At 42.4% G+C, this 27,649-nt stretch overlaps 1 protein-coding gene and 1 pseudogene across 1 annotated transcript; both read left to right on the top strand.

Annotated features, from left to right (window-relative positions):
• Nucleotides 1–27,175, top strand: HAL (histidine ammonia-lyase). Its single transcript, XM_040491167.1, has 20 exons — nucleotides 1–309; nucleotides 912–972; nucleotides 1,080–1,107; nucleotides 1,442–1,516; nucleotides 1,610–1,682; nucleotides 1,775–1,841; nucleotides 2,150–2,187; nucleotides 2,782–2,907; nucleotides 6,652–6,791; nucleotides 8,131–8,178; nucleotides 8,820–8,967; nucleotides 9,717–9,812; nucleotides 9,914–9,972; nucleotides 11,051–11,131; nucleotides 14,008–14,073; nucleotides 14,157–14,322; nucleotides 16,805–16,939; nucleotides 21,539–21,647; nucleotides 21,747–21,816; nucleotides 24,989–27,175. The coding sequence occupies exons 1-20, from the start codon at nucleotides 63–65 to the stop codon at nucleotides 25,127–25,129; spliced, it is 1,974 nt and encodes a 657-aa protein (XP_040347101.1). The 5' UTR covers nucleotides 1–62; the 3' UTR covers nucleotides 25,130–27,175.
• Nucleotides 24,717–24,834, top strand: LOC121041166 (uncharacterized; annotated as a pseudogene).
• Nucleotides 27,176–27,649: the final 474 nt, after the last annotated feature.

Consider the following 27,649-nt stretch of genomic DNA (forward strand, 5'->3'; position numbering starts at 1 on the left):
TCCTGCCCAGGCAGAAGAGCAGGCAGCCTGGTGGCAGGGCCTCCTTTGGGTCGCGCGGAGCCATGCCCAGGTACACGGTGCACGTGCGCGGGGAATGGCTGGCCGTGCCCTGCCGGGACGCGCAGCTCACGGTGGGCTGGCTGGGCCGTGAGGCCATCAAGAGGTACGTCAAGAATAAGCCAGACAACGGCGGCTTCGCCTCGGTGGACGACGTGCGCTTCCTCGTGCGCCGATGCAAAGGCCTGGGCCTCCTGGACGACGAGGACCCGCTTCAGGTGGCCCTGGAGGACAACGAGTTCGTGGAAGTGGGTGAGTGGCCGGAGGGCGGCAGCCCAGTCCCCGCATCCCTGGGAAGGAGGTCCTGGTGTCCTCTCTGCCCTCCGGGGGGGGGGGGGGCCGGGTGTCGTGCTGTCTCTTAGGTTCCAACAATAACCTGGAGAGGGCAGGATTCTCATTCCCCTTTTACCACGAGGCAGCAGACCCAGAAATGAGGTGGCTTACCTAGAGTCGAGCGCTAGGAAGTAGCAAAGGCAACATCTGAATGCCTCTGCAGGTACAGAATCATTTTGAAGATCCTTCTGCCCTTCAAAAGCACCTCAGCGGACTGGAGGCCAGTGGCCTAAGCGGTTCGGATTTAATACAAAATACAGCTGGGGGTGAGGATGGGGGTGGGGGTGGGCGTTAGATCTTGAACTTCCATGTAAACCCCGGTCAACGCCTGATACCTGCATCTCTGCATTTCGCTGTCGTTTGTAAAGATGCTAGGAGCACTTGAAGGCCTCTGAAGTGGTTTTAAAGCAGCCATTTCTATAGAAGTCAGAGGCAGTGGAAGAGCCCTTTCTTGGTTTACCAGCAACAATGCGCGTCTCCTTTGCCATCTATAAGGAGCCTGTCTTGCATTCTTGTTTCAGTTATAGAAGGGGATGCCATGTCTCCCGACTTCATTCCATCACAACCAGAAGGAGTTTACCTGTATCCTTTCCTGCAGGCTGGGGGGTCTGCGCTGGGGGGCTGCCCCTGCCAGTGATGGGGTGGGGGCTTTCTCACGCTACCCAGTGTTTTCCTTTACCTGGCTTCAGATACAGCAAATACCGGGAGCCTGAAAAGGTAAACTTCCAGCCACTCTCTGTTTATAAAGAAAATTAAGTCCCCCTCACTTAAGAAGGGGTGGAGCCAGCAAAATTTTTGAGTGAACACTGTCAGGGCGGGGCTTTATCCTGCTCGGTGGAGTAGGCAAATGCATTAATTATGCTCTTCCATTGCTAGCCTTCTTTACTCAGCCTCCTCTTGAGCAAGCGGTCCTTTAAACTAGCACATGAATGTGTCAGAGCAAGGGTAAAATCTCTCGGGTGTCAAAATGTAGTTTTGCTTGAGGCTTCCCTACTCTCTTGTTCAAGCGCCAAGCTGCTCGAGCTCATGGAAGTTCCCTTCTTTTGTGCAGTACATCGCCTTAGATGGGGACAGCCTGACCACAGAGGATCTGGTCAACTTGGGAAAAGGACACTACAAAATAAAGGTATGGGGGAGGGCAGGGGAAGGATGTCCTCTGACCTCTTTCACTGCGTATGGAAGTTTTCCACATGCTCTGCTTTGACCAATGTTTTCCTAGCTCACCCCAACTGCGGAAAAGAAGGTGCAAAAATCCAGGGAAGTCATAGATAGCATCATAAAAGAAAAAACTGGTATTGTGTTCTCTTTGTGTCCTACAATTCTTTTTATTAACCGAACAAAACGGCCTGCATCTAATTGTACAATGTCTGTTTTTTTGTTGTAGTTGTTTACGGTATCACTACAGGTTTTGGGAAATTTGCCAGAACTATAATTCCTGTCAATAAGCTAGAGTAAGTCTGATTCCCACCCTCCTTAGCAAACACAAGCATTCACATGCCACCTGTCCCCATCTTTGAGACTTCTTTCAACAAGAGAAATAATTAACATTTGCCCCAATTTACAGATGAGGAGGATAAGTCTCCTGTTAACTTGTATATGAGTTGGCTTTGAAAACACGGGCTTGCTGGTTTCTTACATTGCATCACGCTGCCTTATCCTGCCTCTCCAAAGATTCAACTGTTCTTTCCTTCATTTTCCCAGCTGAGGAAACGTTTTCACTGCAAGGTATCTAAGAGGGTTTTTTCCTTTTCTCTTCCAGAGAGCTGCAGGTCAACCTAGTACGTTCACATTCTTCAGGTAAATCATTCCAAACAGAGTGAGGCATCCTGTAACAGCCACGAATAGCTAATGCATTCCAAGAACTAGTGCCAATTCTGCTTCAGGGGAGGAGGGGAAAGAGGAAAGCATCAGACAAGACCACCTTTCAGCTGAATCTGAGAAAAAGGAATGGACCAGGTGGAGAGATGGGGTTGGGGCAGGAGCAGCTATACTATCATGTCAAGAGTGGTGTATTTAGGGAATGAAATTAAGGCTGGAACTCAGGGAATGAGTTGGTCAGGATGAGGTGAGATGTCAAGAATCCAGTCCCACCTGATTGCAAGGGAGCTTGCTCTGAGGAGTCTGGATGCTATTCCAAGGGCGTTGGGAAGGGTGGGACTCACTGAAGCATTCTAGGAAAGAGAACTGAGAAGGCAAAACTGGGGCTTCTCCTTTTTCTAGAAGATGGGACTTTAACAAATAGGACAATCAGGAAGGAGAGCAGTGCAAATGCGTCTTGACTGAGTCAAGTCTCTTCTTGACGGTGGTAGGAGACTGGACTGAAATGGAAAAAGATTTGAGAGATGGAGGTAGAAAAGATTTCTAGAAGAAAACATTAATTCCGTTTTGCAGGTGTTGGGAAACCACTAATCCCTGAGAGATGTCGGATGCTCCTGGCTTTAAGGATCAATGTCTTAGCCAAAGGATACAGTGGCATTTCCCTGGAGACCCTCAAGCAAGTTATCGAAGTATTTAATGGTAATGCCATGGATCCACAGACTGACCCTCCCCTAAGGCTGGGCATATACCACAGGTAGACTTGGTTGATGGCAGGGTGACGACTAACAGAGACAAGATGACATAGAACAATGGAGACAAATGGAAATGGGCTTGGTGGGAAGGAGACTACCTGAGGGGACAGGGGTGGGGACAGAGATGCTTACTCCTGTGTACCTTCAACTCACACTTCATCACCCTTCACTTAGTATTTGGTATCTTTAAGTCTGGAACAAACCCCTCAAGTCTGGCCCAAAGCTCAGAGCTGGAAAGAACTTTTAATTCAGCGATGCCCAGATGTGGTTAGAGAAGTTGCATCAAATCATCTGGGAAACACAGTGATTCCTGGATGTCCATCCCAAAGACCAATTCAGTAGTTCTGCTAAGTGCCCGGGAATCTGACATCTTAATGCTCCCCAGATAGTGGAATACCCAGACTTAAATAACTGAAACTTAATTTCTTGCAAAGATAAAACAGAAGCATCAAAGAGATCAAAGACTTGCTTCTGGACCAGGAAGCCATCTCTTGCCAGGATACAATACAGTTCAGCTCTTTGGAGCTTACTTCTCAGGGTAGAAAAACTCCAATGTGGAGACAAGATTTGAAATGCTTAGGAGGCCACCGTCCCTCCTCACAGATAAAGATGAACATCATAGATCAGCGCAGGCTCGGGAAGCTCTTTGGGGTGAAGGTATATGGGGTATCTATGGGTAGATATGGCTGTGCTGAGCAGACCAGTAGTGATTCCACCACCTGTCCCTCCTCCCACCCTGGTCTTCCCTACAATCGCAGATAGTACATCTCTGGCTGTAAACCTACCTATGCTTTATGGGTCAGTCTAGGACCCCCCTGGGTCCCTAGAGTTCTGAGAATTCCCTAGGTGAACTATGATCTGGAAGCTGGCCTGTGGATGGCATTGCTTCATGCCACTAACCTTATCTACAGATGGAAAACACACTGCTATAGGAGTCTGAGTTTACTTTAGAAAGAACAGGACTTTTTTTTTTTTTTAACTGAGAATTTCCTCCAAAACAGTATGTCTGTTTATAAGTGGTGGTGAGGTAGTAGGCTGGGTGCCTAGGAATCTGGGCAAAAGTAGAAACAGAGACTATGCTGTCTATGCTTACCTCCTCAGAGAACCCCTGTGAATACTTTGGTGTGCCTTATCCTTCTAGAACATTTTACAATTCTTTTCTAATGTTAAAATTTACATGTTTCCAAACATTCTCCAATAGTGTTTTTTTCCCCCAATAGCTTTTAATGACTGCACACACTCTTTGGTTATATGAGAGTCTCTTAATTCTTTTTTTTTTAATTTTTTAATGTTTATTTTTACAAGAGAGTGAGAAAGCACACACAGGGGAGGAGCAGAGAGAGAGGGTGACACAGAATCCGAAGCAGGCGCCAGGCTCTGAGCTGTCAGCACAGAGCCCGTGAACCATGAGATCATGATCTGAGCCAAAGTCAGATGCTTAACCAACTGAGCCACCCAAAAGTCTCTTAATTCTATGTTGACATCATTTCTAACTTTTTGTTCTTAGAAGCAAGGCTGTAATGAACAACAGCTAACTCCTGATCTTTAAGATACATTGTTACAATTCCTAAAAATTTCTAGGTCTGATTAGGACATGCACAGTAAAAGCAAAGGGGCAGAGGACCAAGGAGGAGGAAAAACTTAAAGGAATAGATAATCCTTATGGGGATATGGGTTTCAGATCACCTTTCTTCCATGCAGCCTGATCTGTATTAGTCCCCTATGTACCATGTCCCCCAACCAGCTTCACACAGCAAATCTGAGCATGTCCTGGCTAAAATCTGTAATGTCCCTAGGAAAGAGTCTAAACTTAAAAAAAAAAAAAAAAAAAATGTTTCATATGCTGTACCTTTCATCCTTATGCTTTATCCATTCCATAAATGGAAGCTTGTACCTCCCACTCCCCTTCACCCATTTTGCTCCATGCCCCCACCCCCATCAACCATCAGTTTATTCTCTGTATTTATGAGTCTGTTTCTACTTTTTTTATCTTGTTTTTTAGATTCCACGTATAAGTGAACTGGTATTTGTCTCTGTCTCACTACTTTCATTTAGCATAATACCCACTAAGTCCATCTACATTGTCACGAATGGCAAGATCTCATTATTTGCTATGGCTGAGTAGTGTTTCATTGTATATAAATACTACCTCTCCTTTACCCATTTATCTAGCAATGGACATTTGGGCTGCTTCCGTGTCTTGGCTATTGTAAATAATGCTCCAATTAACATAGGAGGGGCATATGTCTTTTCAAGTTAGTGTTTTCATTTTCTTTGGGTAAATAGCTAATAGTACAATTACTGGATTATGTGGTAGTTCTGTTTCTAATCTTTTGAGGAGATTCCATACATTGTCCGCAGGGGCTGCGCCACTAGCCGTACACAAAGTTTCTCTTTTCTCCACATCCTCACCGATACTTGTTGTTTCCTAAGTTTTTTAGTATAGCCATTCTGCCAGGTGTGAGGTGATAGCTCACTGTGGTTTTGATTTGCATTTTCCTTATGGTTATTAATGCTGAGTATCTTTTTATGTGTCTGTCAGCCTTCTGTATGCCTTCTTAAAAAAAAAAAATGGCTATTCAGAGCCTCGGCCCACTTCTTAATTGGATTATCTGGTTTTTCTAATGTTGAGTTCTGTAAGTTGTTTGTATATTTTGGGTATTAACTCCTTATCAGATATATCATTTGCAAACATCGCACAGTCGGTAGGTTGCTTTTGCATTTTGTTGATGGTTTCCTTCATTGCGTAAGACTTCTAATTTTGGTCTAGTCCCAGTAGTTTATTTTTGCTTTTGCTTCCCTTTCCTGAGGATCCATATCTTAAAAAATGTTGCTAAGGCCAGTATCAAAGAGATTACTGCCTATGTTTTCCTTCTAGGAGTTTTATGGTTTCGGGTCTCACATTTAGGCCTTTAGTCCATTTCACGTTAAGTTTTGGGTGTGGTGTGAGGAAGTGGACTAGTTTTCCCAGCATCAGACAAGCCTGTCTTCCCCGTCATGTATCCTTCTCTCCTTTGCCATTGATTTATTGACCATATAGGCATAGATTTATTTCCGGGCTGTCTAGTCTTTCCATTGATCTGTTTGTCTGTTTCTGTGACAGTGCCACACCATTGTGATTACTACAGCTGTGAAGTGTATCTTGTAATCTGAGACTGTGATAGCTCCAGCTTTGTTCTTTCTCAAGGTTGCTTTGGCTATTTGGAGTCTTCTGTGGTTCCATACAAATTTTAGGACTCTGTGTTCCAGTTCTGTGAAAAATGCCATTGGTGTTTCGATAGGAATTGCCCTGAACCTGTAGATTGCTTTGGTAGAATGGACGTTTTAACAATATGAATTCTTCTGCTCCACGAGCACAAAATGTCATACCGTTTGTGTTGGCTTCCATTTCTTTCATCAATGTTTTATAATTTTCAGAGTACAGATCTTTATAGTCTAAACTTAAAGCGGCTTATAAGGGAAGGAAGGCTTTTTGTTATTGGGAAGGTGCTCTCTCCCACCCACCCTTATTCCCCTCTGCCTTTTTTTTAATAGCAGTGCGGCCAGGTTCATTAAGCATTAGCTGTGCTCCAGGAACTGTCTTTCCCCAGGTATTTGTGCCATAAAGTGATACTACATCCTATTGGGAGAGGTTGGTCTCGCTGGCAAAGTGAAGACAGCCACAAGTAACTGGTGCCTACTTCTCTCCCAGCCTCCTGCCTGCCCTACGTTCCAGAGAAAGGAACGGTTGGTGCCAGTGGAGACCTTGCGCCACTCTCTCATCTTGCTCTTGGGCTAATTGGAGAAGGGAAGATGTGGTCTCCAAAGAGTGGCTGGGCTGATGCTAAATACGTAAGACTTTAATAACTTACATTCTGCAGTAATCTCCCTAGGCTGGGCACCGGCTGCACTTGCATACTTTATAGCACTGAATCCTTACAGCAACCCCATGAGGGAGCCACCATTAGTCCAACTAGGTAAGGCTCTTAGCTTCCATACTTTACTACTGGCCCTTTGGACTTGATGGTCACCTTGGTGAAAAGGTACAGCAGTCAGTGTTAATCCCAGCATTTTATTCTGCAGCCAAAAATCTTCCAGTGTCTATCCCGGAGGCCACACACTGTTGCAAATTTATTTAGTTGCTGGTCTCACAGTATAGCGCTGTGGATCATAGTACCTGCTGTATGGCCTCTGGAAAGCAGGCTCCATTTTCCTCCAAGCTTCCACCCCAATGGCTAATCAGAAGGGCTTGCTTTTGGTAAAGCTTTAATGTTTCCTCATCCATCTCCAAATTCCATCAGAGCAGCCCAAAGAACTATTTGAGGTGTCATCCCAGGTCAATTGCTGAGAGGTTCCCCAATGAAGGGGCAGAGGACCCAGGGGAAGGAAGAAGTTAAAGGAACAGATAATCCTTAGGAGGGTACGGGTTCCAAATCACCTTTCTTCCCTAAATCCTGATCTTTATTTCTCTGTACAATGTTTTCCAAGCCACCGTCACACAGCAAATTCAAGCGTGTCCCGGCTAAAGCCTGTAATGCTTCCCATTGTCCTTAGAATAAAGTCTAAATTTAGACTGGTTTATAAGAGTCTTGTTGGTCTAATCCCTCCCACTAAGTTCTACATTACAGAAACTGGGGGTTCCTTACAGCTGGGATATGCTGTACCCGGGACAGAGGGACCAGCTCGTGCTCATTCTACTCTTATTCACTCACTCCTGTTCCTCCCTCTGATAAGTCCTCTGGGAAACTTCCATCTCTGCTCCCCTGGTTCTTTTCCCTCCAAATGCTATTTGCCCTTCCTTTGTGCTGTCCTACCTACTTCCTGCCTCCTAGGGCATTTCACATACTCTTACTCTGTAAACATGTACTCAGGAAGCAGCAGAAGAAAAAGTGAGTCAGTAATGTGGAAACTGAACACAAAGGACCTAAAACCCAAAATTCGGGGTTACTTCTGTAGACACTAAGCCCCTGACTTAAGTACAAAAATTATGTGAAATATAAGTCTGCTTTCAGATTAAAGAACAGAACTAGAGAATAGACCAGAGGGGGATGAACAGAACCAGTTTATGAGGTCTGCTCTTTTATAAGACAGATCTTTAGGCTTTAAAGATATTTTATTGATTCCTTATGAAATTAGAAAAAGGCTAGTATTTCATTTGATACCCATTTTTATCTTTTTAATCATTCTGCAGGTCTTGGAGGCTCATGGATTGAAACCAGTTGTTTTGAAACCAAAAGAGGTAAGGAGATTCAAGGAAAATGTATTCATTTTAACAAGTTTTTATTTATATACTATTTTCAGTCTTAATGTAGGTCTCACTGATTTCTTAAAGTAAATGTGGCTTTCATGTTTGTTAAAAGTTTGTCACTGAAGAAAAGACTCATCCATAAGCATTCAGAAGATTCTGCCCGCCACAAATGTTTAGGGGTTCTCTTACTTAATTCAAACTTCAAATCAGGATCTCTAAGGATCCTTAACAGATGCTATAAGTCAAGATTCCTCAGGGTGCTCTCAGCCAAGAGTCTTGGGCCAGAAATGTTTTAGGATGTCCTGTCCACAATGATGACAAGTTAAGAAATGCTGCGTAATTAGGAGCTAAAGATTTTATATGCAGCTACACTGGACGTTCATTGTTGTCTTGAGAATGGGGATACTTAACATGTATTCCACTTGCCAGGTTTATACTAGCAATTTCACTTAGGATAGCACTTAATCCTCAAGTGCTTAAATAAGTCTTACTGCCTTGCACTTTAGAAAACATAAATAAATGTCCTTCAGCTGACGGGTTAACTTTTCTCTTAGGGATGCAAAAGATATGAAATCAACTTGTACATAGGTTACAATAAATGTAGCAAGGAACTTCTCTCTTTCTTTCCAAAGGGTCTGGCACTCATCAACGGGACACAGATGATCACCTCCCTGGGCTGCGAAGCTGTGGAGAGAGCCAGTGCTATTGCACGTCAGGCTGACATTGTGGCGGCCCTGACCCTTGAGGTGCTGAAAGGCACCACCAAAGCCTTCGATACTGGTCAGCATGGTTCTTCCATTTGGTTGCTATTCAGTCATTCAGAGCTGGTTGGGTGGGCTGGTCCAGGTCTTTAAACATGAGTGGTGGGGATGTGTGGTAGGGGAAAAAGAGAAAACCCAAGGGCCTATGGCATACACAATACTGCCACAGCTTCATCTAAGTTATGCCACGCTTCATCCTTGGAATGACCACATTTTACAGATGCTGACTCTAGAATTCACCCAGCATTCTGGATCATCCAGGCCCAACTCCCATCAAACTGTGTCTTAGGAATCTGTTCACAGGGTTTTAGAAGTAGAGTAAGATTAAAGTTGGTCTCCATTAGAAAATGGAGAGAGAAAAACCATAGAAGTTGTAGTTTACCTGGAAAGTAATGAATTTGAAAGACTCCCTACAATTCTATGTAGTAGGACAGAAATCTGCCTAAAATTGATGTAAAACTGTCTACAATTGGCCACTGTGGAGGTTCCTTCCATTAGGAGCCTAAATCCTAAATTAGGGTAGGTCCAAGGTCTTGAGTTGAATTCCCAGGGGGCTTAACACGTAGTTTGCACTCGGATATTTAAAGTAGAAAGAGTACAGTCAAAGGAAAAGCTTGCTTTTGGAGTTGAGGTTCTAACTGTGAGTGGTGGTAAGAACCCCTGGGATTTTGAAGGCTTGTGTCAGCACCGTGGATGGTCCTAAACCATCACCAATGGTAGTTCGTGCTAATGGAAGAAGTGCTCAGACTTGTTCTCCATCAATTCTAGACATTCATGCTGTTCGCCCTCATCGTGGGCAAGTTGAAGTGGCTTTTCGGTTTCGGTCACTCTTGGACTCGGATCACCACCCTTCTGAAATAGCAGGTCTGGGGATGTTTTTGTGAGCGAGCTTATTTGGTTTTATGTTTTGTGGGAAAAAATTGATAACTTTGAAAAAATTGCTATCCCTTCCACCTCTTCCACAGAAAGTCACAGGTTCTGTGATCGTGTTCAGGACGCATATACCTTGCGCTGCTGTCCACAGGTACACAAACAAAAAGCCTTTTCTTTTTTTCCCAATTCAGGGAGGGGTGAAAAGAAAAAGAGGTAAGTGTTAAAAAGTCATGTAATGGTCAATTATAATCCAAATTTCTTTACTGCCTCTGTTAAAAATTATGTGTGTCATACTTCCCTTTGTCCAATTATTTTAGTTTCTATTCTATATATTAAGCTGTTTGTTTCCTTTTGAAGTGCTTTGCTCAATTCCCTTGTACAGAAGCACAAGAGACAACTTGCTGTGTTGGTTTAGTGCCGTAACTTTTTAAAATTCTTAGTGATAACATCATCCTAAACAGTTAATGGAAGTTTACTGGTTCTCCCTTCTAGATATAGCAAGAACCAGCTTTCAGAGATGTTTGCAGGAACGTCTAATCAAAATTAAGTGCACATCATGGTTGTACTTTATCTTCGTTTAATAAGCAGATATAAACCACCATAAATAAATCTGTGAGGCTTTAGACTAAAACAATGCAGAAGACCTGAGTGGGCATGAGGCATCCAGTATTGCAGATGTTATAACTCATTTGTGAATGGCAATTGGTTGAGTAAGAAATTAACACACAACTCAAGAATGAAACAATATTTGATCTGGTGCCAGATTCTGTAGTGTAATAGGGTCCTCCCTAGAATAAATACCCTATTTCCTTTAACTCATCAAGTTCTATTCTAGCTAGTTGATCAAAAACGTCTATGGAAAATCGCTAAATTAGCTCTACAGTACAAATAAATCCCAGTTTAAAACATCCTTGCTATTCGGGGTGCCTGGGTGGCTCAGTTGGTTAGTGTCCAACTCTTGATTTCGGCTCAGGTCATGATCTCATGGTTCATGAGTTCAAGCCCCGCATCAGGCTCTGCACTGTCAGTGTGGAGCCTGCTTGACATTCTCATTCTCTCTCTGACCCTCCCCTGCTCATGCTCGCTTGCTCTCTCTCTCTCTCTCTGCCTCAAAATAAATAAACATTAAAAAAAAATTCTTGCTATTCTAATAAGAATATCAGACTCTGTGTGACAGACACCATTATCAGTGTTTTCAATGTATTAACTCATTTAATCTTGTATTTTAGGTCCATGGTGTGGTGAATGACACAATAGCGTTTGTGAAGAACATCATTACCACAGAACTTAATAGTGCAACAGACAATCCTGTATCTTTTGACTGCTTACTAAACTGTAGTTATAGAAATCAAGCTGGTAATTTTTAGATATGCTAAAGTGATCCTTTTGTGTAGTATCTCTGTTGTTACTCCATTTCATAGACTAAGTACCTGAGGTTCAGAGGAACCTCAGAGCTGATGATTGGCAGGGGCAGGTCTGTGAACCTAATTTCACTTCAGAGACTACGAACACGCTGTGCTTTCCAAACAGACTCATTAAAAGCTAACGCACATATTTCCGGCATGGGCTGAGAGGTTTCATGAAAACCTTTGCCCTAAAACCCAGTGCTGAGATTGCTGATAGAAAGATGAAAACCGAGGTCACAAGTGTGATTATGGGGATCCTGGGTAGGTTTGCATTTATGCAAGGCTTCCCGGTTCTTGTGACGCATGAAACAGAAGGCAGCTTGTTAACACTTATCAAAGTGTTGATTAACGAGTTATGGCTTTCCTCATCTCAAGTTTTTATTTTTGACATGGAGTGTACTCAAATCAGTATTTCCATATTTCTACTAGAAAATATTCCATATTCTAGAGAATAGTAAGAATGCTTCTATTTTTCAAGGATGCAGCCCTTCTTTCCTTCATGGTGTGGTTATCTTAGAGCCATCTTGTTTTTGCTATGGAATATTCTTTGAGGGTATAGTTCTCCCAGACGTTGATGTGATCACTTGGGAGTCACACTGGCAAAGTTGTCACAGAGGTACCCAGTACTGCCTTTGAAGACCACCCAACCCTTAGGAATATATGCCTTCCTATCCCATGTCAGCCTCAGTTCTTAATATGGGACAAAGTGCTGAGTTAGCAACCCTGGAAGTAGCTCACAGCTTAGCTTAGCAGACAGGTTTCACAACAGCTGTGAAAGATTCATCACAAGACCCTTTTAGTGTGGTTTCTCTGACAAGTTTACTTCAGGATGTGTGTTTTATGTCCTCTCAGATTGTTTCACAATTAAGTCAAACCCACACTAAGTAATCTTCAACTCACTCACCTCAACATACTTCACCCCCCAAAATGGACTAGAATTTTCATGAAGTCTATGCAGTCTGTCTCATCTGTCAGTTCTTGTCAGTTCTGGCACTGTGAGGAAAGGCATCCTTTCTACACTTAGATAATTTAGACCTGAAAGGGTATCTCATAGAGTAAAACAAAACAAAATAAAACAAAACAAAACAAAATGAAAAAAACAAAGAAAGATTTGCCATTAAATTATTGGATATGGGAGAGGGATAGTTCCTTATCCCACTACCACTTGCCCCAGCAAAAGTTTCAGCCAACAGTCTTTTCCTTTCTCAATTAAAGATTCTTAATTATTGATGAAATTCCAATAAGGCCATATTTGAGAGTTCACCTACAATGGTGGTGTTACTTGAAAGAATAGTCTTCTGAATTGTTCTGTTGTAGATATAGAGCACCTATTACATAGTTGCTAGATGTTATGGGAACTAAATTCGAATTGCTATAATCTGATAGCCAGCAACCAAATTTGGAACAACTGGAGAACAACAGAACACGCTTAAGTTTTAAATAGGTGCAGATATTACTTGCTATAAGGATTCAGAGAATGGAGAGAAGACTAAGGCCTGTGACTGGGGGTGGCTTGGTACAGAAGAGCCAGCATTGGGCCTAATAGGCTCACGGATATATGTACAGAAAAGAGTAACTCCAGACTTGACTAAGTTAGTGTAATACGTGCATCTCCAGTTCCTTGGAAGTCAGAACCTGTCTCAGAGTTCCTAGTTCATTGATAATATTCTCTAGTCCAGGAGGTGAAAATTAGCTGTTTGGAATCTGCAAGGAGGGTCTGTTACTGCCTTTTGTCTGAGTGCCTGTTGATCCAAGTGAAGTGCAAGATACAAAGGAATGATCCTTGAGGGCATTGATATGCAGGGAGTCTAAGCTGCCTCCTACTTAGATTGGTTTGCAACAGCCTATTGGCTGCCATATGCTGTGAATGCTGGCATAGGATCACTGAGTAGAGAGTTTGAAAACGTTCCCAGGATTGATTGTTCCAGACAATTTGGTGGTTGCTCATCAACAGTCTTCCATTCAGCAAATTCTTCTACGGAGCACAAGCTCACATTGCCCCCCTGCCAAAAAGAGTTTGCTTTTAAACTGGCGTCCCGGTCTCTGTTCTTAGTTTCAGATATAGACCGTTTTGAGGGAAAGTACTAACCGCTAAAATTACTATGGTTGTGGTGCTTGAGAATCTCTAATCTCAGGGGAAAAAAATTGATGTTTCATGTTTTCCTGCCCCCCCCCCCCCCCGTTGGGTGTACATGATTCATCTTTAAGGTTTGGGATATTTGTTTAGTTGTTTTTGGGTTTTTGTCCCTTTATGTCAACAACTGCTTGTAGAGAGAATCTCCCTCCCTCCACCCATATTTGTACAAGGGCTATCAGTGTTACAAATTAGTGGGTTGGGAAAAGAGTCACACAGGTATCCCCTGCTTCTTGAAAGTCTGCATTACAGACCTACATTAGTACTTGTTTTCACGGACTGAAAGAAATCTGAAGCGGTAACAGCAGTATCACCGAGCTCCTTCCCTGGAAACTATACTCAGCATCTCAGCATCAGGCTGCCAGGGCTTTGAACTGTATGAGCATCTGTGCTTTATCTTAACTTATTTTGTGCATCCATTAGCAAGATGTGTCCTCTGGTATCAGAAGGCTAAAAGAGGTGATTTTGAGGGTCTGGGAATGCTCAAAAATTTTCCATGTAAATTAATGGTAAGCACTTCTTCCCTTTATGCCATTTTGGTTTAGAAAAGATTTTCATAGGAACGCTCTACTTTCGGATGGTGGGGGAGACCTCTACTTGCAGTGATCAGCAAATGTTATACTCAAGCCTTAACCTGTTTTGAAAGATGGTATTTGCCAGTAGGGGAGAGACTATTTCTGGAGGAAACTTCCATGGTGAATACCCAGCCAAAGTAAGCTTTTTAGAATTGCTCCTGACCCTGAAAGCATATTCCAATTTAGGCTCAATTCAACTGAATTGAGTCACTCTTTCTAGGCCCTGGACTATTTGGCCATTGGAGTTCATGAGCTTGCTGCTATTAGTGAAAGAAGAATCGAAAGGCTCTGTAACCCCTCCCTCAGCGAGCTGCCTGCCTTCCTGGTTGCTGAGGGTGGTCTGAACTCGGGATTCATGATTGCACATTGTACAGCTGCAGCCCTCGGTAAGAACACTGCCCACTTCTCAGAATGCGAGCCCATCCTTTTTATCTGAAAGTGTCAAATTTTGTCCTTGAATCAGGTTTTTCCCCACCTCATTTGCATCCTACCTGTCTCAATACAAATGCAGAAGGAAGCCTGACATATTTTAGGAAAAAAAAAAAAAATATATATATATATATATAATAAAATCTAAACAAAGTTGAAGTAAAACAGAATAATACCCCAATGAGTTTGTAAATAATGAGGTTTCCACAATTTCTCTGTAGGAAGCAATTTAATGTCACATACGAATGTCATGTTTGTAGCTTTTTCCCTAATCGCAATTTGGGGACTATCAGAAGGAAAAAGACAAAGATACCCATAATTAAGGTGAAACATGAACGGACTTGGATGATTAAACGTTGGATACATTTCAGTAGATATACTGACCTCTAAGAGCATAAAGATGTGATTACAATATGCAAAAATGCTTATAAGAAGCAAGATGCCCTCTATGAGAACTGAGGTTCAGTGTCACTGATTTCTGAATTAAAACTTTAAGTAACACATCAGAACAAGGCCTGCTACAAAGGACCTGCTAAGGACTTAATTTATAATTACTCACTTCACGGTCACAACAATACCGTGAGGCAAGGCGCTATCATTACCCCCATTGCATAGATGAATACCAGATGATCTGAGAAGTTAGGTGACTTACCCAACATTGAACGGCTCGCAAGTAGAACTGAATTCAAACCCAGGCATTTTTGTCCTCAAATCTATGCTCTCACTTCAATTAATGCAGATCTCATTTTAATGAGTACATAATCCTAATATGGCTGCCAAATTTAACAAAAGAAATGCAGGATGTCCAGTTAAACTTGAATTATTTGGGACATGCTTATACTAAAAAGTTATCTGTTTTTTATCTGAAATTCAAAGGTAATTGAGCATTCTGTATTTTTTCTGGCAAACCTACCCATGAGGCAGGAGATCACATGGTTAATTAAGAGCATAGACTCTGGGTCCAAATCCCAGCTCTGCCATTTACCAGGAGTGTGATATGGAGCAAGTTTCTTAATCCTATTGACCCTCCATTTACTCCTCTGTAAAATGGGGGTGATAAATTTACCTAATGGGGCTAATTTGTTAAATGAATTAATGCATATAAAGCCTTAGAACTATGCCTGGCATGTCTCTAAGCAGTAAGTAAATATTAGTTGCTATTAGGATTACTCCTAACCCTTTCCTCACCAAAGCCTCACATGGAAACTCAATAAAACCAACAGAGACCCTGAATTCATGATGTCCTCTGCCGAGGATATTCTATTTGCTCACTTAACCCCCTTATGAAAATACTCCCTTAAAGGACAGCAACTTCTCACATTAACATAGGGAGGTTGCGGTTGATTTCTAGAAAATATTAGGGACTTCAGAAAGCTTTGTTTGAATGTGTTTGGCTTCCCTAAACTGCCTATTGAAGTCGCTCAACTTGCTTTCTTTATAATGAAATGGGTAGTTTTCTTTTGGGGGGACGTGTAACTTCTCTTTCTGAATGAGCCTCACTACAGCCTGCTTATCTATCTAATGGCAGGTGAAGGGTCACAGGACCTGGGCCTTGCAGTGCTGAAACCTGGCAAGTCCTGGGCAGACCAGGACGAGTTGACCACCCTAGTTCACGTAGCTAGATTACCTCAGGACCCCTTATGGCACAGAAAACAACTGACGTCTCAGCCACTCTCAGGGTAAAAAATGTAGGGAAGAAAACGCTCTGAGTTTGGCCTTCCCTGGCTTCTGGAGCTGGGGAGGAGCTCTGGAATCTAGGTCCTCCGTATTTAACGTGTTGTCTTCGAGCCAAAATTCCAGCCACCACCTGGGAGCTTATCAGAATCTCAGGCCCACGCGAAACTCAACATTTGCATTCTGACAAGATGGAGCGAGTCATATGCACAATAAAGTTTGGGAGACACCAATCCAGGCCATCACTAGGATTTCCCCAGCCTCCCCAAGTTATCTCCCGCAGTCATGAAGCCTGTGCTTAACCCACTGCCTCCACTTATATAATCACTGAACAGTCTGAACTGAAAAATATCCTTGCTCAAGATCTGGGGTCCAGTCTCCATCCCCAAACACCACCCTGAATTCTAAGGCCTCGTCTGGTGATAGTACCAGTCAATTGTTCTTGAGTACTTAGAAAACACCATCACGTATTTTTTTTCCTAGTCTCCCTAGCATGCTAAATGTTTCCTGTGTTTTCAACTGGGCTTTGTACTATTAGGGTTCCCATCTGGTCTTATCTCAGAATTCATTATTGGCTCCAAGTCCTTCTCACTTTGATACAAACCCAACCTGCTTCCATTTCCCAAAATAGTTTTGGACCATCTGGTGCTTGGATAACAACCGAGAGCTCCTGGAGGGGCTCCTCCATGACGTTGGGCATGGGGAGAAGCCAACATGGCCATTTTTCCTATTAGAAGCATGTTTAACTTGCACGGCTTCTTGCAGTTTCTGAGAACAAGGCTCTGTGCCACCCCTCGTCGGTGGACTCTCTCTCCACCAGCGCGGCCACAGAGGACCATGTCTCCATGGGAGGATGGGCAGCAAGGAAGGCACTTCGGGTCATCGAGCATGTGGAGCAAGGTAAACCCAGCCAGTCTGGGATGGCAATCCTCTCTGATTAACTTCTACATCTGTGAGCCTCAAAACAGGCAGCATCAGCATCACCTGGGAACTTGAGACAGGCAGACTCTTAGGCACCACCCCTCAAGACCTGCTAAAGTAGAAACTCTAGGGGAGAGAGCAGGACAATCTGGTTGAACAAGTCTTCCAGGTGATTCTGATGCTCGCTGAAAATTAAGAACCACACCTGCTGACCTATCAGGTTTATTGGTTGGCTTTATTTTTCAAACAATTTAAAACATATTTAGAAGTAGAGAGATTAGTACCATGAGCCCTCATTTATACCTCACTCTGACTCAACAGCACATTTGCTTCATTTTTTCTTTTACTTTTCTCAAGTTATTTTCAAGCAAATCCCATCACATTATTTTCTTCCTGCATTTTTATCTACCATGATGCCATTATCACATCCAACAAAATCAACAAGTCTTGGGGTCACTGATAAGTCCATATTCAAAATTTCGCAATTATCTCAATGCCCTTACAGTGGGTTTTTTTCAAATCTAGATTTAAGGCCCGCATTTTAAATTTGGTGTGTTAAAGGCTTTAAGCTTCTTTTTATCTAGAACAGTCCCCTCTCCCTTTTTTTTCTTCATGCCATGGACTGGATTAAAAAAAAAAACAAAAAACAAACAAAAAAACAAAAAACCAGGTCAGTCTTCTGTTAGAAACCGACATTCTGGATTTACCTGTTGGCTGCCTTATGGTGTTACTTTTAAGTTGTTCTCTAGCCCTTGCATTCCCTGTATACTGCGGTTGTTCCTAAAGGCTTGACGAGATTCAGATCCAAACCTTCTGACAGATACTTCTAGGGTGGAACTGCCTTAGGCCAACCTCTCTCCGCCTTCTAAATTACTGCTTGTTTTGTTTATTGTTTTTAAGTTTATGTATGTATGTATTTAGAGAAAGAGAGAGAGAGACAGAGATTGCACAGGGGCAGAGAAAGAGGGAGACAGAGAATCCCAAGCAGGCTTCTCACTGTGAGCACAGAGCCTGACGCAGGGCTTGAAACCACCAACTGCGAAATCATGACCTGAGCTGAAACCAAGAGTCAGACACTCAACCAACAGAGTCACCCAGGCACCCCTTGTTGAGCTTTTTTAATTTTTTTTAACGTTTATTTTTTGAGAGAGAGAGAGAGAGCAGAGCGTGAGCAGGGGAGGGGCAGAGAGCAAGGGAGACACAGAATCTGAAGCAGGCTCCAGGCTCCGAGGTGTCAGCCCAGAGCCTGATGCGGGGCTCGAACTCACAAACTGTGAGATCATGACCTGAGCAGAAGTCGGAGGCTTAACCGACTGAGCCACTCAGGCGCCCCCCTTGTTTTGTTTTGTTTTGTTTTGTTTTGTTTAAAGGAATTGCCTTCCTTTAAGCATTGTTATCTAAGCTCCTAAGTTTTTGCAACTGTATTGGAAGCAGTTGGCTGACAAGAGTATCACTACGGTAATTCCCACCTTATCCACGGGGGAAACGTTCCAGGACCCCCTGTGGATGCCCAACACCACGGGTAGTATCAAGTCCTACGTATACCATGTTTTTTCCTGTACACACATACCTATGATAAAGTTTAATTTATAAGTTAGGCACAGTAGGAGATAAGCAAGAACGATAAAATAGAACAATTATAACAATATATTGAAATAAAAGTTATGCGAATGTGAACTCTCTCAAAATACCTGACTGTACTCACCCTTTCTTGTGACTATGTGAGAGGATAAAACGTCTACAGATGAGATGAAGTGAGGTGAATGTCGCAGGCGTTGTGACGTAGCTTCAGGCTTCTATTGACCTGATGATTCGTCAGAAAGAGGAACCTGACAAATCATCAGGCTCACCTGCTTCCACACGGTGGTTGATTGCAGGCCACCAAAACTGTGGAAAGTGAAACAGCGGATAAGCAAACACTGCGGTATTTTAAGATAAATGTGGGAGAGCTGAGTATTCTTGTTAACAGCTGGATCGAGATATAATTTACATACCATACAATCATCCATTTAAATTGCACACTTGAGTTGCTATTAGTATATTCACAGAGTTGTGCCGTCACCACCACCAAGTTTAGAACATTTTCATCACCTCAGAAAGAAACCTCGTACCCTTTACCTATCCCTCTCCTATTGTCTCACCCTGTCCCCGGGCTTAGGCACCCACTAATGTACTTTTCTCTCTCTGTGGATTTGCCTATTCTGGACGTTTCACGTAAGTGTCATACAATATATGGCCTTTTGTATCTGGCTTCTTTCAGTCAGCATAATGTGTTCAGGGTTCCTCCATGGTGTAGCATGTATCAGTACCTCATTCCTTTTTATGGCCACACATTCCATTTTATGGATTTAACACATTTTGTTTATCCATTCATCAGTTGAGAGATGTTTGGGTTTTGTCTGCCTTTTGGCTAATATGAATAATGCTACTATAGACATTTGTGTACAAGTTTTTATGAAGACGTATATTTTCATTTCTCTAGAGTGGAATTGCTGAGTCATATGGTGACTGACCTCCATCTTTTTGAGGAACTGCCAGACTATTCTCCAAAGTGGCTGCACCATGTTACATTCCTATCTGCAGTATTTGAGAGTTCTGATTTTTCCACATCCTCACCAACACTGGTTATTAACTGCCTACCGGAGTGTGTTCCTAATGTCTATTCTTGAGATGGTCTCCCCATTAAACATGTGGCTCTGGCCAGAAGGTTAAGGAGACACCCTTATCAGACTCCTATCCAGATCGGATCTTCTAGCCAGTTCTTCAGCAAATTAACCTTACTGTCAAAAGACACCAAATCAAGGCACCATCATCTCCTTTTGATTGATATCTCCTTGTTTTTACTACAGTTCTTCCATAGTCACCACATAAAATAACCCCGGTGAACTTCTTAAAATGCAATTTTGATCACACCATGTTCCTGCTCAAATTTGCCAAGTTTCCTCATCGTACTCAAAACAAAACCCAGCCCCCTTCCTGTAGCCTACCAGGATCATGGGTGATCTGGCTTCTGGCTCTCACTGGCATCTGTCTCCATTCCATTCGATACCTTGGAGCCACAGTGTTATTCTTGTACCTGCCAGTACCTCAGCACCTGTGTCCTCGCTGGTCTCTCTGCCTGCAACATTGTTCCCCAAGGACTTCACATGGTTCACTTCTTCACTCTATCTTTGTAGCTGTGCAGATTTCACCTCAGATGCCTTCCCTGTCCACCCCAGCTCAACTTCTTAAAGTTTCCAATACCTTACCTATGAAGTGAGGGGACTAGACTAGAAGATGTAAAGTTTCTTCCAGGTCCAAAATAGATCATTTATTTCATCCTCTCCTCTTGTGACTTGTCTGTACTCACCAGAGTTTGTGATGCAATTCATAAATTCTAAGACGAAAAGTCAAATGTTTTCTTTTTTTTTTTTAATTTTTTTTTCAACGTTTATTTATTTTTGGGACAGAGAGAGACAGAGCATGAACGGGGGAGGGGCAGAGAGAGAGGGAGACACAGAATCGGAAACAGGCCCCAGGCTCCAAGCCATCAGCCCAGAGCCGGACGCGGGGCTCGAACACGCGGACCGCGAGATCGTGACCTGGCTGAAGTCGGACGCTTAACCGACTGCGCCACCCAGGCGCCCCTGAAAAGTCAAATATTTTCAATACTCCATTTCAGTTAACCACTTAAATGGTTTGATCAACTTTACCCTTCTAAACTATTTTTTCTTGGCAAATAATGGATCCAAACGTAGAGAAACTTAGATGTCAATATTCAAAGCCAATCACAAGGTATGGTACATTTAATAAGTTCTTAGCTAGGAAAAACCTGTGTAAGGATTGTTTTATCAAGAAGCCGAAAGTTGGCAAAGTACCAATTTCTAGAACTGCATTTTTAAAAATTTTTTTTTAATGTTTATTTATTTCTGTAAGAGAGAAAGACAGAGCAGGACCAGGAGAAGGGCAGAGAGAGAGGGAAACACAGAATCCAAAGCAGGCTCCAGGCTCTGAGCTGTCAGCACAGAGCCCAATGCGGGGCTTGAACTCACAAACCGTGAGATCAGGACTTGAGCCCAAGTCGGGACGCTAAACCAACTGAGCCACCCACGCGCCCCTAGAATTTCAGTTTTAATGGGCCTGGGAGCCTTTGAGTTTGAAGGTTTGAAATGAGCACTATAGAATTAGTCCCAGCCCAACAAAAAACTCATTTGCTCATTCACTGGCTCCTTCAATCCTTTGATGAAAGTCTATTGCCAGGTATTTCAAGCCAAAAGAAATAGCAAGACTAAAAACAAATTGAAATTTATGCAAAGGTGGAAATAGGACAAAGATATCATCCATCTTGATCAGATAAACAGGAAGTGGGGGGCTAAGACATTTAGCTGGATAGTGCTCTCCTTCTTAACATTAAAGATACAGCCAATAGGTTAGAAAAGCAAATTTAAGATGGTAACCAAACACCAAGGCAGCTTTATTCTACCACTAGACAGAGAACCGACTATCTCTTAGTTGGCTAGCAGTATCGACTTCCTCGTGAGTTATATCCCCCCAGCACGAAGTCAGGCTTTAATCATCCCTCCACCTTTCTTATTGTAGTGCTGGCCATCGAACTTCTGGCAGCCTGCCAGGGCATAGAGTTTCTACGCCCCCTGAGAACAACTACTCCTCTGGAAAAAGTATATGACCTGGTGCGCTCTGTTGTAAGGTAAAGTCAAACAGGTCCCTGGAGATGCCATCATTTCAGATCTGTGAACCCTGGCAGTGGTGAATGTTTGGCTGATGGTTTGATGTACTTTCTCTGTAGGCCCTGGATAAAAGATCGCTTCATGGCCCCAGACATTGAGGCAGCGCACAGGCTGCTCCTGGAACAGAAGGCAAGTTGGCCACTTGGCTTATTTCTTAGTTTTGGGTCATTATGGGAAAGCAAAGTGGGAGTAGGGAGTGAAGAAATATTGTCTTATTCTTTTGTTTCTCGTCTATGCCTTGGATGTGAACAAAAAGGAACTTGGGCAACTTCTTGTGCAACTTTAAAAAGCTGTCTGATAACCGCTTAACTGTCCTGTGTTGCACCCAAACATTAAATATCTAATGATTAGAAACTGAAATGATTTTAAATGGAGTTTGGGACAGGTATTCATGGGGAGAAAAAATGAGATGAGAGTTTCATGGATCCCCTTCACCAAGAGCGTTCTCTTTCATTCAAAAGTACGTTATCACCACCACCTCCAACTGGTCCAATGATTAAATAGACTCAAAGAGAAAACGAAGTCCCAGGTTTTTACTTCAAAGGTCTGTAGGTCTGTCTAGTGCCGTGGGGTGTCCTACCCCATCATCACCCTGATTGAGGTACTACAGGTTCTCTTTACTGCTTATTTTCTCTGGTTTCATTGACTAGAGATTTCTCTGATAGGGACAGATGCCTCATAGGCTGACTCATTTTTTGAATATATTTTTTAAAGTTCTTTAAGCCTTTTGTAATAATTTGTGAGTATCATGTTCTCTAGAATTTCTTGATTTCCCCTGGAACCATTGCTCTGTTCTTGGGGAATGATTTTTCCCTTTGATCTTCACATCTGTCATTTCTAAGTGTGCCCTACACCCTTTAAGGGGACGCCCCTTGCTTGCTGCCAACTTTGATGCACATAGAGAGGTAGATGAGAGAGGTTGGCCTTTTTTTATTAATTGAAATATGACTGACATATAACATATCCATTTCGGGAGTACAACCTAATGACTTAATATTTGTATATATTGCAAAATGATCACCACAGTAAATCTAGTTAACATCTGTCACCATACATAGTTATAATTTCTTCTTGTGATGAGAACTTTTAAGATCTAATCTCTGAGTAACTTTAAAATATACAATACAGTATTATTAACTATAGTTATCATGTTGTGTATCCCCAAGATTTATTTATTTTATAATTGGAGGTTTGTACCTTTTGACCCCCTTTATCCATATCGCTCACTCTCCAACTCCCCCACCCCCACCTCTAGCAGCCACCAATCTATTGCCTCTATCTATGAGCTCAGTTTTTGCCGTTGTGGTTGCTATTTAGATTCCACACATAAGTGAGATCATACAGTATTTGTCTTTCTGTGACTCATTTCATTTAGTATACTGCCCTCACGGTCTATCGATGTTATCATAAATGCCAGGAGTTCCTTCTTTTTTATGGATGATTAACACACACACACACACACATACATACATACATACATACCACATTGTCTCTATCCATTCGTCTGTTACTGAAAACCAAGTTTAGCTGTCCATCGCTTGAAAGGCCAATACTCAAGAGATGAGTTTTGATTAGAAAGGAATATGAGTTTTATTCAGGAGGCCAGCCACCTGGGGAGAAATAGACTCTTGTCCAAAAGCCAACTCCCAGGTTTCTGCCTAGCACAGAGGTATTTAAAGGGAGTTAAACAGTTAAGAGAATGCAGTGGTCTATGACATTTCTTACTTACATGCAGACTCAATGATGTCAGCTACAGAGTTATCTCAGTTCTTAGAGGTTGTGGAAGAAGTTCCAGTTTCTTGATGCCCAGGGGAGTGGGGGGAGCTGCAAGGAAGTCTGGTTTCTTGGTACCCAGAGGTTGTGCAAGAGTACTTTGTTCTTTTTTTTTTTTAATATTTTTTTAATGTTTATTTATTTTTGAGAGAGAGAGAGAGAGAGAGCAACAGAGCATGAGCAGGGGAGGGGCAGATACAGAGGGGGACTCAGAATCCGAAGCAGGCTCCAGGCTCTGAGCTGTCAGCACAGAGCCTGTTGCGGGGCTCGAACTCACGAAGTGTGAGATCATGACCTGAGCTGAAGTCAGATGCCCAACTGACTGAGCCACCCAGGCTCCCCAAGAGTACTTTGTTCTTTCTGCAAAGGAGGGCAAGATCTACAGATGACCAAAGGGAGGTCAATAATCACTGTGTGATCTTAAAAAAGAAAAACATTTTGCTAAAACATTGCTGGGCTAGTTGGAAAGCCAAGGTGGCTTCAACATACTTGCAGGCCTCTGCAGGCGGGGAAAGTTCTTGGTCCTTCATTCCCCAAGGCCAGTGGTCGGCAAATCTCAAAAGAAACAAATTAATTCTGTTATAGATCAAGGGCCTTAGGTGGGCAAGCAAGAAGTGTGTTACCTTAACTCAAGTTAACTCTTAAGACTGGGTGGAGTTGTTATACATCTGTCTGTGGACACTTAGGTTGCTTCCATGTCTTGGCTATTTGCAAATAATGCTGCAATTAAACCTGGAGATGCACGTATCTTTTCGAGGAAGTTAGCCTTTGAAAGAATATATTTTTTATGGTAATACAAAAGAATAGGAAATCCTCCTTGGTTGTTGGCAGCAAGCTGATAAAAAGCAGTTGTAAACCAAAAACAGGACCTTAACGTGAGAAGACATGATGCTTGAAAGAGAATAGGTTGGTGGGTGGAGGTATAAACAAGGGTCTGAAGCAGGCTTCTCAAACTGTGATGTGCGTGTGAGTCTCCTGGGGATCTTGTTCCAGATGCTGCTGCTGCTGCTCCACAGGTCACACTTTGAGGAGCAAGAGTGTAAGGAATACACACACAGCATGAAAATCTGGCAAATGAGGAAATCCACCGCCTTATTCAAAGCTTGTTTTAGAAAACACACGGTCATCGTTTGAGCAACTTTCTTTAATGCTGTCCACACTGAATTCTCTAGGCTTTGTGTGTTTGTTAGCTTGTTTTGCTCCAGAAGAGTAAGCAGCTGAAAACCTTCATGGTAACTCCAGAAAGGTTTCAGACTAGCTTTGCGCAGTGGCAGTATCGTTGCCAATGAGGTTTATCCGAGGTGCGATTATTGCTAATAGAAAGGTTTCAGACTTTGTATTTTAAAATCTGTTAATGCAACCAAAGAGCAGTTGACACAGATCGTATGTCAAATGGCTTAGAACAAAAGCAAGGAAACAGCCGCTACGTGTCTAGTCAGCGATAGACGTTTTAGTCCTACGAGGTTGATGTTCCATGGCATGTGAGAACAGTGTCCTCAACATTTTGACTTTGTTTTGTCCTTCTCAGGTTTGGGAAGTAGCTGCACCATACATAGAAAAATACAGAATGGAACATATTCCAGAATCCAGACCAGTTTCTCCAACGGCCTTTTCACTGGAATTCCTACATAAGAATTTCATCAAAATCCCAGAGTCTGGGGATCTTTAATGGGCTTTGTCATGGATTAGCAGATCAGATGGTACTTTAACAGCAAGCAGTATTATGCTGAGGAAAAGACCTGAGAACTTCCCTGGGTAGATCAACCCATTATTTTATTCCGTTCTTCTAAAACCTACTTTGGTTAGGCTGGTGACTATATTAGTTGCTGACTGTAGCGCTGTGTTCTTGTTGACTTGGTTTGAGACACGGCAGCTGTTTTCAGATTATAGTTTTCTTTGTTTCTTAACAGGCCACAGGCCACTTAACATTATTTGAACTCAAACAGTTCAAATGGTATCTGGAAACAGATTGATGGTATTCTTTTCCAAATGCATTAGACTTTTGTAAATCTTTTTTGTTTGTTTGTTTGACAAGCTCTTCACTAGATAACTGATCGAATTACACTACAATATGGTGGATGTTCTTTAATAGGCCTTGATAAACAACTTGTTTTGAAGTCATAATTTGTCCTTAAGCTTCTCTTTCTTCTATTGATTGAATCATAGTCTAGTCAAGAGGTCAGCAAGAGGTTTTGTGCAAAGGAGCTGAGGAATGAATAAACAGATTGCCATTGGAGTGGCCCTTAGTGATATTTATCAAATATCACTATATATCTCAAAAGAAATCTTAGATGCTTAAACTGGAGTTAGAGGTTAGTATTACTACTTTCTTCCTATGTGTTAGTACTGTACTCACATTCCTATAGTAACCCTTTGTTAAGGAACCTCCTGTCTCACAAATAAGGAATTTTATGTTCAAAGTTAGCCAACCCCTTCTCTGTAATGGTAATCATTAAAATGAGGAACTATTGATAAAGGTCGATGGGGCCTTGGATGTGTTACCCAGTCTGTTTTTTCCTCAAACAATAAGATAAGGGATCTTCTGGGAAGGCTTAAGTATAGTCATTTGGATGAAGGATGGGTCAGATGACCTCTTGGCTTCCCAAGGTTAAGATCTGTGGGAAGATCTTAACCTTCCATTTTGCATCCATTTGTGCAAATATGTGCAAGGCACCCCAAGCGCAAGAGTCTGAAACCGTGCCTCTAAAAACCACAGGAGGCCAGGGAAAGAACAGACACACTTGCCAGCTTGCTTACTTGATTAAAGCCTAAAATGGGTCCAACAGTACCTTTCACAATAGGGTTTTCACTTTTTAGATTGCACCTGTCCATAGGAAAGGCAGAGACAGAAGTGAAAACTGTTGCCTACATCAATTCAGTGACCAAAAAAAATGTGCTGAGAACCTGTTTACTGAAATGTTGTTCTTGGCGTTGTTGTTTAACATGCACGAGTAAGGTTTATTCATTCTTAGCCACTAAATGCAGTGGAGCCAGTATACCCAGCAGTCTGATGACGGCTCTTCACTCCAGTTTGGAGAGGGCTGGATTCCCACGAGCCACTTTCGTCTGCTGGGGCACTTTATTATGGAGTTTTTGATACAGCTCTGTTAGAAACTGATTATCACACGCCTCCAAGAGAGTACAAGGTAAACACAGAATAAACGCAGTCTCAATTGTCTTATGTTGTCACTACATTCTTAGATTTTTATAACAAAAGTTTAGCACCTCTTTGGGGAAAGCCTATTCTAACTGCAGTTAATCGAGTTTCTGAAAGATTTCCTCAATGATTGTTAACAAAGTGTCTTTAGAAAGTGTAATTGATTCCTTATCCTTTCTCTTTCTCCCTGAGTAGCAGCAAGAGTTAATGGTACTGTGACTTCCTCCCCAGCAGGTAATCTGAGCTGCTTCACCTGTTGTCTCAGGGCAGCCAGAGCCCTGGGGCTTTTATGCCTCTACTTTGCCATACTTGCTAGTGTCCTTTCAGCCAAAGCAAGTCACATTCTCAAGCCCAAGTCAATCTGGAAAATAATAGTCAATGGCATGGGCATGTGATGTGCAGAACATTACTGTAACAGTTTACCACTATACATGAAATCAAAAACATAACCTGAACAATTCAAGACACTTTTCATTACTACTTTAAACTTGAGTCTCATTTCTGGATCTGGTTACTGGATTATTATATTTTGATTAAACCTTCTAATTATGAATAGCATCATTTTGCATTTGGGGTGTTACTTTGGTTGAAGATATTAATTTATTAAATGTAAACGTTAAAAATATACCCAAAAAACAAAGCCAGAAAAAGAGTTGGAAGAAATGTGTTTCAGAGTACAGCATAGGCCTGGTGAGTCCACAAGATACCACATTTCTTTTGCTTGGTGATTAGTTCAAGAAATGGCTGAGGCTGCATTTGGGCCAATGAGACAGAGACAAGTTTTATTGGGGGCCTTGAGAAAGCATTCTCTCCTGAGAGCCACAGCAGTCAGGCTTTCTCATCCACCTATTTGACTTAAATGAGGAGGAAGCATAGAACACCTAGGGCTGTTGACAGCCAGTCCAACCCACTGGGGAATCTGGCCTTGGGGTAACGCCAACACGGGATGACATAGCAGAGAGGGAAGGAAGGAATCTGGGTCTTCAACGTTAAGGAGCTGCTGGAAAAAGCAGTCCTGAAGCCTGTCCTTCA

The sequence above is a fragment of the Herpailurus yagouaroundi genome, unplaced genomic scaffold (genome assembly GCF_014898765.1).
Source record: "Herpailurus yagouaroundi ecotype Mexico unplaced genomic scaffold, PumYag 182, whole genome shotgun sequence".
NCBI classification, from domain to species: domain Eukaryota; kingdom Metazoa; phylum Chordata; class Mammalia; order Carnivora; family Felidae; genus Herpailurus; species Herpailurus yagouaroundi.